Genomic DNA, 13,388 nt, shown 5'->3' on the forward strand with positions numbered 1-13,388 from the left:
GAAAAATGGCCAGGCTCTTTCCAGCACCCCTGCAGTCCTTGATTGCTCTCTGCAGGTGGTGGTGCTTTGTTTGACTTTGGCTTTGGGTCCTATCTGAGCACACCTGCTCCAGATCCTTTGCAGACCAAGTATGGCTTCCTTTTCTGTGCTGTGTGGCCACTGGTCTCCTTGGCTTGGGAGTGACAGTGTTTGCAGTAAGAGTGTGAGAAAACCTTGGAAGCCTAGTGGGGCAACTGTCTGGGATCAGAGTCTAGCAGGAAAAAGCCCTCCCACGGCTGACTGTCCTCAGGGAACACTGCGGCCACTTTGGGTCTCCTGGTGCACAGCTGGGCCACAAGTGCTGGTCTGTAAAGCACTCTCAGTGGGACTTGAGTTTGCTTTTGCACCGAGATGAGCAAGGCTGTCTGCTAGGAACCAGCAGTGTCCCTGCTGCATTCATATCTGGAGTCTGGTTCTAGTCTCCCTGAGGGGCAAAGGGTCCAGCAGAAACTGGACATGGAGATGGCCCCAGTGGGTGAGTCTTTGCTTTCAGAGACCCTCTTTGCAGTCACACTTGGGACTTGGGACTGACCCTGGTGGAGTAGCTTTCCCCCTCCCTGCTTCTTTCTGGTGCTCTGACAAGCCACTGACTCCACTGACTCACAAAGCCCGTTTTTTGTCTTCCCGACTAATGGCTTTCCCTTTGGTGCAAAAGAGTGGAGAAGGTGACAAAGGCAGAAGTGGGCCCAGGGCTTGGGGCTGAAGCACCCACAGGGCTGAGGGCACCTGGCAGTACCCAGGCCCCTGTCCCTGGGAAACCCCTCATCTTCTTTCCTGCCATATCCTGCTTCCAGAGTTAGGCTCACCAAGGTGGCTGGGGTCCTTGCCATGGCCTGACCCCAGTTTTAGAGTAGGAATGATCTTGCAGTTTGCTGGATGGGCTTTCATTCTGAGACAGAGGATTCGAATGTCTTGAGTTATTCAGATCTGCATTCATGTCTGTCTGTTACCACAGGCTACTGGTCACGCTGACTTCGTCTCTTGAAGCGTCAGCTTTTCCATCTGTAAAATGGGTATAAAGCTAGTGCATGCCTTAAGAGAATTCAGCATGATGGTGCTGAGGAAGAGCTTCCAGGGGCTGCTGCAGCCGGGGGCTCCATGGTAGGGTGCTCACAGATATTCACACAGCAAGACTTAAGCCTGCCACTTGGTCCTTAGCACCAAGGGCTGCACACAGTAGGCCTTCAACAAATGTTTGCAGAATGATGGCTCTTGTCCAGTGGCTAGAAGGCATGTAATATATCATAAAATGCAGTCTGTGGGCCAGGTCACTGCAGCAGTGTCACAGCAAAGTCACGGTGTTACCAGTCGCTCATGCCTCCCCTAGCTCGCTGGCACAGGCCCACCCCCAACGCCCACCTGAGCAGGCCTCCTCATCCTTGGTTGTCATTGGGGCTGTCATGTGTGTAGTAGGGCACTTGGCAGCCCAGCATGTCAGTGGCCTCTCTTGACGATCATGAATGTCCTTGGTGCCCATCCAGCTGCCCCTGCAGCAGGCCGCTCTGGCAGGGCCCTGCAGTGGGGGCCGAGGCTCAGCAGGTGGTTCCTGAAACAGATGACAGCCTCATCAGAGGATCTGGGGGGTTGAATTCCTGGGTGTGACTCAGATTCTATTGAGGAGGGAACCTGTACTATTTTTTAAAGCTTTATTTATTTGAGAGGCAGAGTTAAACAAACAGACCCAGAGAGGCTTTCCACCCTCTGGTTCACCCCACAAATGGCTGCAGTGGCCTAGGGCTCAGAGCTATCGAAGCCAGGAGCTTCCTCGTGGACTCCCTTGTGGGTGCAGGGGCCTAGGAACTTGGGCCATCCTCTGCTGCTTTCTTAGGCACATTAGCAGGGAGCTGGATCAGAAGTGTAGCAGCTAGGACTTGAAATGGTGCCCATATGGAATCCTAGAGTCCGTTATGCCACAACACTAGCTCTGAAATCTACACTTTTCCAAGTTATCTTTTTATCTGAGTGCCAGACAGACACATATACCCACATAACGGGAGGGAGGGAGGAAGGGAGGGGGGAGGATGGTGAAGCCCCTGAAGCTCCCAGGATTAATCCATGTGATGGAGAATCAAAGACACAGCCTTGCTCGTCGGAGAAGAGCCCAACTACACTCACAGGTGTGCCACCACCATGGAGCCTGAGTGGAGTCCTGCAGCCACCCCTTACCCCACGGGACCTGGGCTCTGCTGCGGCTAGCACATCAGGTGCTGGAGTTTTCACCTTTGCCCTGTGGGTCCCGGGCTTCTGCCTCTGCCTAATGCCCAGGGAGAGAGAACTGCAGGCCGAGCTCAGCTTTCTATTTAGCCAAAGATTTGTTTAAAGCTAGAACTAGGCCAAGTTCAGTCTGGGAGTATTTTGGCCCCTGGAGAGGCTGGGCCAGGTGCATTTGGCCCAGGAGATTGCCTAGGGGCTCAACACTGGGGCTCACCCAACACACACCTGCACAGTGCAGGCTGGACCATGTGAAGCAAGCCTCAGGTGCACCTGCAAAAAACCCTGAAGTTCACATCTAGAGACCCCTGCTGGGCTGAGAGCCATGTGCAAAGCTGCCACTTGGGTCTATTTCCTCATGTGTGTTCTGGGTCCATGCTGACATTGCCTCTCAGCGTGGATGATGGGTGGGGGCACGGCTGAATTTCTAAAAGGCCTGGGATCCGCCTCCAGATGCTGGTCTCCGCCCTCCATCCACGCCTTGTAGGGCTGCAGCTCAGGAATGTGTCTCAGGACTCCTACAGCCCTCCGTGGAATGCCAGGACTTAGTCCCAGTGTTCAGCACAGTGATTCTTCCAGAGAAAACACTTCCCCTGGGGTCACTAGCAGGATGGAGCTCATGCTATTTCAGGGAGAGTTAAACTTGGGTGCTAAGGCAGAGCCATGCTCTGGTTTCTTGTGGCATATTGTGGCATGTCCTGATCCCCTAGAAATAACATGGGGGATGGTTAGGAGTCACAGCCTGTGGGTGGATCTCAGGCCAGCTCTCCATGGCCCCTGCCACACCCAAGCCTGTCTCCTCTCTCGTGGGAGATGATGGCAGATACTGAGGGACTGATAGCTTCCACATGAGTGGCCAGGACCCAGCTCCTTGAGCTGTTCTTGCTGCCCCAGCATCTGGAGTAAGGGGAGAGAGCTGAGTCGCCAGCCCAGGCACTCAGATGGGATGTAGGCGTCTAAGCCACTAAGCCAAATATTAATGCCTTTTCCCATGGGCTTTTTAAGAAGAGAATTTATTTATTTTGAAACAGAGAAGGGGAGAGACAGAGATTTTCCAACTCTTGGTTCACTCCCCAGAGGCCTGCAGTGGCCAATCCTGCTGGAGTCCAGCTTCAGCTGAGTTTAGAGTTCAGGAAGGGTGCGTGGAGTCTGCGATAAAGGACGACACAGACACTGTCACTTGGTGCGCTCTCGCAACAGCTCAAGAGAAAGCTGTCCTTTTTATTTACTCAGACACCTCACAAGCTTCTACTCAAACTACTAATTGTTCTACTTTTACTTCAGACTAAGGGGGCATGTACAGACATTTGGTCATTCCATCTGCACTTCAGGGCTAAGCAGGTGCCCCTAAAAATAATTTTGCAAAATACTGTATCCATATTCTTCAAAGCAAGTCATTATTCATTCTTCAATAGTGGCCATGGAGCGACAGCCAGGACTCCAAGGCCAAGGCACAAGCGATTACCTGCTAATCAGTAGTACATTCCTACCACATTTCTATTTCTACAATTTACCCATTATTTAAAGGGAAAATAGGTTACAAGGGAAAAAACATAAAATCCAAGACAGAAGTTTCAAATGTTAAATCCCCCTACAATTATAAACTCTACAAGCCCATAAACAATGAAACAATAATTAAAAGCATTTTTATTTAATAAAAGCATCCTTAATTTCTCTAGCTAAAAATTATAAAAGCGGCTGAAACAGTTACATTTTCTATGCTCCAAAAAATTGCAAAGACAGGCTAGCCTCTGAGATAACAATAACTATATTGCCATAGCAATTTCAGCTCTCACTCCCATCACTTGCATTAATATTTAGGATATTTTCAAGCCCTTTCCCAGAAGGAGTGCTACATGTCTGGCCAGATTCTGAAGCAATGGTTAAGTACCCAATAAGGTATCCAAAAATGGCATGGGCTTAATTGTGCTCTTGTGTGTAAATTGTCAAAGGCCCACTCACCAAAACATTAGCAGTGAAATTAACTCTCAAGCCCACATCAGTTACAAAAGCCATCTCACAGGGGCAAACAATGCCTTAATAGAGTACAGAGTTCTTAGTGGGGTGCTTGAGTGTCCATGCAACCAGGGGGCGAAACAGCGTCAAGGTGGTCAGAGAGACTTCCGCCAGGCCTTGCCTAACAGCTGGAAGCTCCCCCGGGCCCTGCCAAACAGGGGAGCTGTTCTCTTCACGCCTTCGTGTCATCCACACCTACTGCACAGACCCCAGCACAATCCTAGACTAGGAAAAAGTCAGGAGCTTCATCTAGGTCTCCCATGAGGATGCAGGGGCCCAAGCACTTGGGGCATCCGCCGCTGTTTTCCTAGGAGCCTTAGCAGGGAGCCAGCTCAGAACTGGAGCGGTTGGGACTCAAACCAGCACTCCAGCAACACAAGTGACCTGCTGCACCACAGTGCCAATGCTGTATCATTTTTATTCTAATTTTACCTTTGCCCTAGGCCATGTCTGTAAAGATGAGAGCTTGGTATGTTAATTATATTTATTTCCTAGTATGTTTTAAGTGCATAGCTATTAAGATACTCTGAGACATCCTAACAAGTCAGCAGCTACTTGCCTCCTGCAGCCCAGCCCGAGAGTTCCGTCTCTGAGCACATCTGCCTATATACCTCAGTCATTGTCAGTCTCACGGTCGCTGTTCCCTTACCTGGATGTACTAGTTGGATCAGAAACCCTGTCACCTCTGGTTTTCAACCCTGGTCCTCGGCACTGGGCCAGGGCCCCAGGAGCACGCAGTGAATGATTTTTTGAGTGATGCATGGACGGACTCCTTCAGTCTCAGAAGGCTTGTGCCACCTGGCATGTGTGTGCTCAAACCGGAGCCTGTCTGATGCTCAGAGGACGACATATCATGATTCAGAGACCAAACGTCCCTATATTTTAGACTGGTTGTTGGTCAGCATATCAGATGTGTGACTTCAGGGGGAGCCTGGCTCCAGGGCAGAAGCTGGCAGGTCCTTTGTGTCGGGGGTCTTGGTCCTCTACCTTTCAGCACTGTGGGCTCCCTGGCAGCCTCACGGTTGCCCATCTGGGACCTCATTTCCCAGAATCTCTTCTTGTATAGGTGGTCAGTGGGAACAGGGAGGTGACCAGTGTAGAGGTTTTGGTCCAGTAGGGAAGAAGGGAGGGTCCTTTCTGTCTCTGGAAATGACATCTCCTAACACACACGCCACAGTCCCTCCACCTTCCCATGTTCATGCTGGCTGCACCTGGCATCTTCTGAGTTTCACGGTCTGTATTCCTGCTTCTTGCCTCTCAGCATGGGTCTGTCATTCCAGGCATGGCCCTGTCCTTAACATTGTTATACCAGGAGACGGATAGTGATGGCAGATACTTGGTGATGGTTTGATTGGTTAATGGTTATCTCTGTGTCTAGACATGTGGGTACAAATCCCTAACCTGGCTTCTTAGTTTCATGTCACTTGTCATTTCTTAGCCAAAGCGAGATATTCTTGCCACAATGGGCTATTGCTTTTTAATTATTTAAGAGGTCAAGAGCAGTAGAGAGACTCTTCACACAGGTTCACTCCCTGCATGCCTGCAATGGCTGGGCTAAAGCCAGGAACAAGACATGCATTCCAGATCTTTTTTCCCAATGAGTTGCAGGAACCCAACCACCTGAGCCATCACGGCTGCCTCGCAGGGTCTGCAGTAGCAGGAAGCTGGAGGCAGGAACCAAGCAGGGCGTTGAACCCAGGTACTCTGATGTGGGGTGCAGACATCTTTACTGGTGTCTTAACTACTAGGCCAATGCACCACACCACAGCAGAGTATTAAAGGAAGCAGTGAACACACAGCAACGCCTGGCTTGGTGGGCTGGGCCAGTGAGATTTCCACAGCACTGACTGGTCTTTCATATTCTGGGAGACTCCCTCGTGGAGTGTGGCTTTCATTCCCTTCTGTGGCTTTAGGTCTGATATCCAGTGAATGAGCACTTGTTCATGCCACAGTCCTTTTAAGATACCTTGGCTGCTAGTAACAGCCCAGGGCCAGACGGCTTGAGCTATCACCAGTGTATCAACTTTTAAAAAATGATTTATTTGAAAGAGGAGAGAGAGGAGAGATAGAGAGATCTTCCATCTGCTGGCTCACTTCCCAGATGGCTGCAATGGCCGGAGCTGAGCCAGATTGAAGCCAAGAGCTTGGAACTCCACCCAGGTCTTCCATGTGGGTGGCAGGGGCCCAAATGCTTGAGCCATCTCTCACTGCTTTTCTCAGGCCCAGAGCAGAGAGCTGGATTGGAAGGGGAACAGCTGGGATGTGAGCAGGTACCTCTATAGGATGCCTGTGTCCCAGGCAGTGGCTCTATCTGCTGTGTCACCATGCTGACCTCAGGCCTGTATCATCTTACCTAGTGGGAAGAGGGAGGCTGGGCACTTCTGAGGTTGAGAAATGTATTAGCTCCACGACATCACTGACAGCCCAGAACCTCTTCTGCTTCCATGTTGTGTGTGGGTTGATGTCCCCTCTGTCACTTGGAGCTGTCCGCAGCAGCTCCAGGCACCATCCGGGTGTGACAATGCCATGAGACGTGTGGAGGGTGGGCCTATGCTGATGTTCGTGGGTCTCCTCTGAAGACAGAGGAGTGTCTCCAGGAACCCAGGCTAACTTCTGTGTGCGACGCAGCATCCCAGGACCGAGCCAGCCTGTGACCTGGACAGAAACACTTGAAGGAGGGGGTGCAGAGTTTCTGCACGTGTGGCTCCACAGAAATCGGAATGATCCAGAACTCACTAGCTCAAGGGCATATTCCTGAGCCCCTTCCCTAACCTCCAGGTTAGTGTATGGGAGCTGGGCCCAGGAATCTGCGTTTTAAACAATAACCAAGTGAGTCTCCTTTGCACAGAGCTTATCCTATTAATATGTCCAGAGAACAGATCCCCTTGTCATGGGCTGGTCCTTGTTACTTTTTTAAAAAAGATTTATTTTATGTGAAAGGCAGAGAGAGACAGAGAGATCTTCCATCTGTTCATTCACTTCCTAAATGGCTGCAGTGGCCAGAGCTGGGTTGGTCTGAAGCTAGAAGCCCAGAGCTTCTTCTGGATCTCCCACATTGGTGCTGGGTCCATCTTTTGCTGCTTTCCCAGACACATTAACAGGGAGCTGTATTGGAAGTGGAGCACCTGGAACTTGAGCTGGTGTCCACATGTGATACTGGCACCGCAAGCAGAAGCTTAGCATGCTATGCTATGACACTGGCCCCAGGAGTGGTGCTTTTGAAGGTAGTATAGCTCTTGCCTTTTAGGGTCCCGCAGCAAGACTAACCAAGGCAGTAGTGCTGTCCTCCACCATTGCCTTCAAAACTGGGCAGCAGTGGGAAGATGCCATGGGGAAACCACAAGATTGGCCGTGACCGCTCCTGTTGGTGCTGGGTACTATGCATAGGGTTTGTTGTGCCCCATGAACTTTGCTTCCAAAGGCTTTTCTCTACTGAAGTGCTTCCAAATTTATATTCTAGACATGCCACACTGCCTTTGACCTTGAGTAAATCATCGTCTTTGAGTCTCAGGTTGGAATTTGGCACAAGTGTATCTCTTGGTATTCTCATTTGTTTCCTTCCTCCTCCCTCCTTTATGAACCTCTTTCCCCAGAAAAACCTTACATGAGACTCAAAGACATGGCACAAGGAGTGGAGCAGCTCTGGCTGCAGGTGCTGCAGGTGCCTGCCCGCCAGGCCCACTCCGTGACAGACCCAGAGGATGCTGGAGAAGACTGTTCCACAGCAACAGCTCTAGATCCTGCTGCACACTTACACAGACCACGGCGCTGCATGGCTCCTGCCTGGTGCTCAGGGCCAAGCACTCCTTAGGATGGTACCATTCAGCTAGGGACCTGGTTTCTAAGGCACATTCTGCCACCTGCGAGTCAGTTTTCCATAAAGCCCATGTGACCCAGCCAGGACAGGGCACCCAGGCATGCACCTGTCTTCCCATGTGCAGTACTGTGCTGCTACCTGAACTTGAGTACAGGAGACACATGTGCACATTTGCTGTAGGTTCAAGTTCATGATCCAGGCAACACTGGTGGCTGTGGCTAGGACTAGGGCTTCATGGGTTGCTTGTGAGATTCCGGTGTGGCTGTTCCCATATTTCTATCACATGCTGGGTCATGAATCTTGATTCTTTGTCCTTTGGGAGCCTCTCAGTTCATACTCTAATGAGTTAAGTTCTTCCACTCTGGGCCCTGGCTCGCTTGGAATGTCAGCTGCCAGGGACCACTACGGTGCCTGAGCCTGGGCCATCTCAGAGAGGTTATTGGAGTCAACCAGAGTATTTCTGTTGCAGTGGGTGGGATCCAGGATACATACTTACAACCTGACAATAAGGAGATCAACTCTTAGTCTTTACCAGCCTGGCCCTTGGTTAGGCTCCCATGGCTGCTCTGGTACATCACCAAGGCGTTGTGACTTTGGGCAGCACACAGGTACTTGGCTGCAGTTTCGCACATGGGCCGTCTAACAGGACCTCACTGGGCTCTCGCAGGGCAAAAGCCCCAGAGAAAAGCCATTTCCTGCTTTGTTCATTTTTTCTCGCTACCTGAACATGGGGCTTGTGTCCACCTCGCACCTCGCCAGCAGCACAGCATTCTTCATGGTCTCTCCTTGCTTTTCCCACCAATCCTGGCTCTCTCCTTCCTCCTCCTCCTCCCCCTTGGTGGTTTACGTTGTCAGGCCCGGCCACGTGACCCAGGATAATCTCCAGTCTTAGGTCAGAAGATTAGCAGCTTGAATTCCATCTTACTTCACCCTTGCCATGTAACGTCATGCAGTCACGCCCTCCAGGGAGTGAGAGGTGGGCACCCTCTGAACGTGCCATGCTGACCTACCCATCTGTTTCAAAGGGTAACAGTACTTGCCTCTGCTGAGGCAGGGTGTACCTGGCATCTAGGGAGGGGCTGTTTCATGGGAAAGGGATGACCATACAACCTCATCTTAGCTGAGAGCTTCAATCCACAAGTGTTGTGGGCCGAGGAGCTGATTTACATTCCTTTAGCTGAGCACTCAGGAATCGGGCCTACAGCAGTAGCACCTGGCCTCTGCACACTCATTGGCGTCCTATTGTCCTGTTAATGGGCTTGGAGGAAAGAGGATATAATATGGTAAAAAAGAGGCTTAGGAGCAGACGGCTCCCACCACTTCTAACACCATCATGGTCTCCGTGTGTCGGTGCTTTACGCTCGGACATTAACCGTGCCTACTATGCCGGCTCAGCTAGCCGCGACACACAAGGTGTGGTATGTTTCCACACACGCGAGTGTGCCCTAGGATTAAGGCACAAGACACTGGAGCCAGCACTCCAGTTCTAATGTCACTAGTGGCTGATGCTATACATTTGGGTGTCAGTTATCACTCTGTAAAATGGGCCGATGAGTTCTACACTAGTAAGACCACAGTAAGCATGTGAACATTGGAGCTATTTAAATTTCTCCCAGAAGTGAGACCCTAATATCCCATAATGTTTTGCAAAAAGGTCCATTTCTTTCTACTTACAGAGCTCTCGTGCCTTGGGTATCTGTTGCTTTAAGAGGGGGAAGGGAAGTGTTGAGTCATTGGTGAGTCTCCAAGCCTTTGGCCCCTGAGTATATATAAAATCTAGCCATGCCTCCTTGATACTAAGCTTAACACAGGAAGTTGGCGTCCACATATAGCCTTAGGTGCAGCTGTGGCCACCTATTTCCGGGTTGGGGAGGTGGAGGTTGACACGCGGTGGTGTGGGCAGGTAATCTCCATTTCCGGGAGGGAGGTCGTTGGCAGTGGTGCAGGAGTTAAATCTGGATTCTAAGGAGGAAACAACAAATACCCAGACCCCTAGCAGCAACCTGTTCCCAGGGGGAGGTGGGGGTTGCACCCAGCTTTCGTCTGTTTCAGGGGGGCAGCCAGACACTGGGGACTGAGCCTGTCTGCCAGCAGGTGTGGCTGGGCTCCACTGGGCAAGTGAAGAGAGGGCCAAACTTGGTTTCGGGAACCTGGGACCCAGGGACGCACCTTTGACACCCCCCCCCCCGCCTCTTTCTGAAGCTCCCTAGGGTGACAGGTGGATGACCCTTCAGGAGGGTGCTGAGGGCAGGAGTTGGACCACCAGGTCTGTACTTGGCCTTCTCAGTAGTGTCTTGGCCCAGTCGGTGCCTTTCCTGGGCAGTAGAAAGCGCCGTGGAGCAGCCTCGCGCAGTAACAAGTTGTCATGACTCAAAGCCTCCTGGAAGAAGTCTGCGGGGCAGTCCGCAGCGACGCCGCCCGCGCAGCCCTCCATCGGTCCGCCCGCCCGCCCGCGAGCGGGTGCGCTTCCGCGCCGCGCCTCCGTGCGTCTGGGCGCGCCGCCGGCCGCCCCGCGCATTCCTGGCCCGGGAGGAGATTGCGGCGGGCGCCCGGAGCAAGCAGCTGGCTGCGCGCTGGCCGGTTCGGAGCGCCCAGGACTGGGGGAGGAGCCTGGCTCGGCCTCCGCCGCTCTCCCAGGCATTGGCCTTTTGTGCTGCAACTTTCCTTCGAGCCCTCCGGGGAGCCGCGCTGTCCCAGCGCCCGCCCCGTGCCGCCGTTTCCCCGGGAAAGTTTGCATCCTCCGGCCCGAGCCGGCCGTGGAGACTCCGCACGTTGCGCCGCCACCGGCAGACTTGGAAAACTCAACCTCTCCCGGGTTCTTTGGCAGTTGAGTCCCCGAAGGAAGGCGGTTCTGGGAGGGCCGTCTCTGACCACCCCAAGCTGGTAAGTACGCCGCCGCGGCGGCCACGGGCGGACGCTCGGGGTCATGGAGGAGACAGGCCCATAGAAGCCCGCCCGTGGCCGCCAGACAAAGGCGTGCTGGAAGTGCTAGCCTGGGCTCCTCTCGGGCTGGCGAAGTGTGGAAAAGTGGCTAAATACTAGTCCGTGTCGCCCGTAAAGCAGAGGAGTGGGGCGAGGTCAGTGCCCGCGGCTGGGGTTAAAGCCCACGGGCAGCCTCGGAGCGCCATCCCCGCAGGTTCCTTCCCGGTCGGCGTGGTCCTAGTGGGTGACTCTGGGGCCACCCCTGGCAGGCTGTTGCGGGGTGTATGGATTCTCCATAAAACACCGCTCTGGGTTTTCTCCGAGTTTGGGACTTTTAAATTCTCTAATAGTTACGTCAGTGGGGCCGAGCGCAGCACGTGACCTACCGGAGCGTCCCCTGGGTGTCCTCTGGCTTTGAGCGTCCTGGAAGAACCGCGACAAAAGGCTGCAGGTCTTAGTGTGTGCCCCTTCGCTCTTTGACTCCATCCTCGTCCTCGTTGTTTGCTTGTTTGTGTATTTTTGCCCAGCTGTGTTCAGTGCTGAGACTGAAGCCGACCTGGTGAAGGGGACAGGAGACCCTGGAAGGGAAGCGCTGAAGGGGAACAAGGAGAAGGGGCTTGGTGGGTGGTGCCTGTGTGTGCACCTGTGAAGGAGCCAGCCTATGTTCCAGCACGTGGGCGGTTGGGGTGTGGGGGTTGCAGTGTGCACCTGTGTCCCCGTGCACCTGCAACTGCCTGGCCCTCCCTCACAGCCTTGGGAAGTCAAGGACCTTGGGACTTGTCTCCTGCTGTTTTATGCTCTAAGGAGGTGTGGCTCATCACCCTCTTACTCTTTCTTACTCTGATTCCCTGTTGAAACCACATCTCAACAGCCCTTTCCATCCCACTTGTGTTTGGAAATTGCTTTATGGCGGGCCATGACCCGAGACTGCTTCATCTGTGGTTTTCATGTGCTCAGATTCCTAGAGCTGAGCCTATTTCAGAGTTAAGTCTCATCAGTGTTTGAAGGGCCCACAGCTAATGGAAAGTCCGGGAAGGGCTGGGCTAAGGCAGCACAGCGAGTCACTCCCAGTGTGTTCAGCTTTGTGTCTCGAGCCAGGCCAGGGCCTCATGAGAATAGGCATGGTTGTGCCAGGTTGGCAGGTGGGGCAGGGAGTGGATTCCCCAGGGGCTGCTTCTCACAGCCTGGGTTGTTTTTTCTCCAAGGAGAGTTGCAGCAGGAAATAGGGCAGGGGCCACCCTCGCTGGGCCAGGCCAGCATGGCCACTTGGTGCTTCTTCCTTGGCAGTTCTTGCTGTCATTGGTCTCTTGTCAGGAGTTCTGCCTGAGCTCAGGAGTGTGACCGTGGGCATAATTATTTGCACCCAGGCACTACTGCTTACGGCAAGCCACAGGTCCAGTCCTCCTCTGCTCCAGAATCTGGGACAGTGAGCCGGACTCTTGCTCCACCATTCACCTCCCTCAGCTGAGCACTCCGCAGGAGCCGGGGGAGGCTGAAATATTAAGGTTTCCTGTCCCGGGTAGGAAGAGGTACTCAGAGAGGCCCAGGTCTGAGCCAGGGTCGCACATCCAGGCAGGTGGAGGGCAAGACCCCATACACTGGCCTGGTATGCTCCATGTGGAGCCCTGTGGACAGGTTTGGTTGGTGTCTTTTGCTTCTATGGAGACACGTACCGCTGCAGGGGAGACGTGTCTGGGTCTGCTTTGCAGCACCACTCCCTAAGAGTAATGGGCAGCGTGGAGGGGGCTGGTAGCTGTACCGAGGAGATGGTGTCCTGGGCTTCCAGGAAGGGCTGGGGGTATCACTGAACATGCATGTCCAGGGCTGACTGAGTGGTGGGTGGTCAGGCCCAGAGGGGATGTTGGGATGTGTGTGGGAGTGGTCTAGGTTGTCCTGGTGACTGCGGGTGGAGTGAGGGTGAGTGGAGCACCCTGGCATCAGTGAGTGAGGGCAGATGGTCCTAGTGTTAGGAGGTACCCCACCCCGTGCCAGTAGCACCTTATGCAGGTGATGCTGGAAGAGTGAGAAATTAGGAGAATGAGAGGGAGGGAGAAGCACCTGTGTGTGTGAGTGTGCATGTGTGGGTAGGTGTGCCTGTTCCCACGGGACTGGCCTACACAGCCAGAACCTTTGTTATGGTGTGGGTGGGACAGGCCCTGGCATCTTGGCACAGGTGACCGGGAGAGGGCTTGGGAAGTGGGGAGTAGGGTCAGTGACACCTGCTGGCTGGAGGAGCAGCTGTCAGCCAAGGACTGCTGAGGACAAGCCCCACACCCTTCCCTGGGTGATCAAGGTCTGGGTAACCCTTCTGCCTGCCTGGGGTTCTCTCCAGTATCCCACTGAGGTCACAGTCCACAACAGCTCGCCATAGTGAGCAAACATC

At 53.4% G+C, this 13,388-nt stretch overlaps 1 protein-coding gene across 8 annotated transcripts in view; it reads left to right on the forward strand.

Moving 5' to 3' along the window:
* LOC101530588 (transforming acidic coiled-coil-containing protein 2) overlaps window positions 1–13,388 on the forward strand; it is a 115,752-nt gene that overhangs the window by 11,488 nt on the left and 90,876 nt on the right. Inside the window, exon 1 of one of the 8 annotated variants that reach the window (XM_058671726.1) lies at window positions 10,351–10,966. The exons of the other annotated variants lie outside the window; for them this stretch is intronic. Coding sequence (XP_058527709.1) covers window positions 10,449–10,966 — 518 coding nt within the window. The 5' untranslated portion in view covers window positions 10,351–10,448. Of the gene's footprint in view, window positions 1–10,350; window positions 10,967–13,388 lie in introns of those variants that run through there. 8 annotated transcript variants of the gene reach the window in all.

Source organism: Ochotona princeps, chromosome 13 (assembly GCF_030435755.1).
Source record: "Ochotona princeps isolate mOchPri1 chromosome 13, mOchPri1.hap1, whole genome shotgun sequence".
Lineage (NCBI taxonomy): Eukaryota > Metazoa > Chordata > Mammalia > Lagomorpha > Ochotonidae > Ochotona > Ochotona princeps.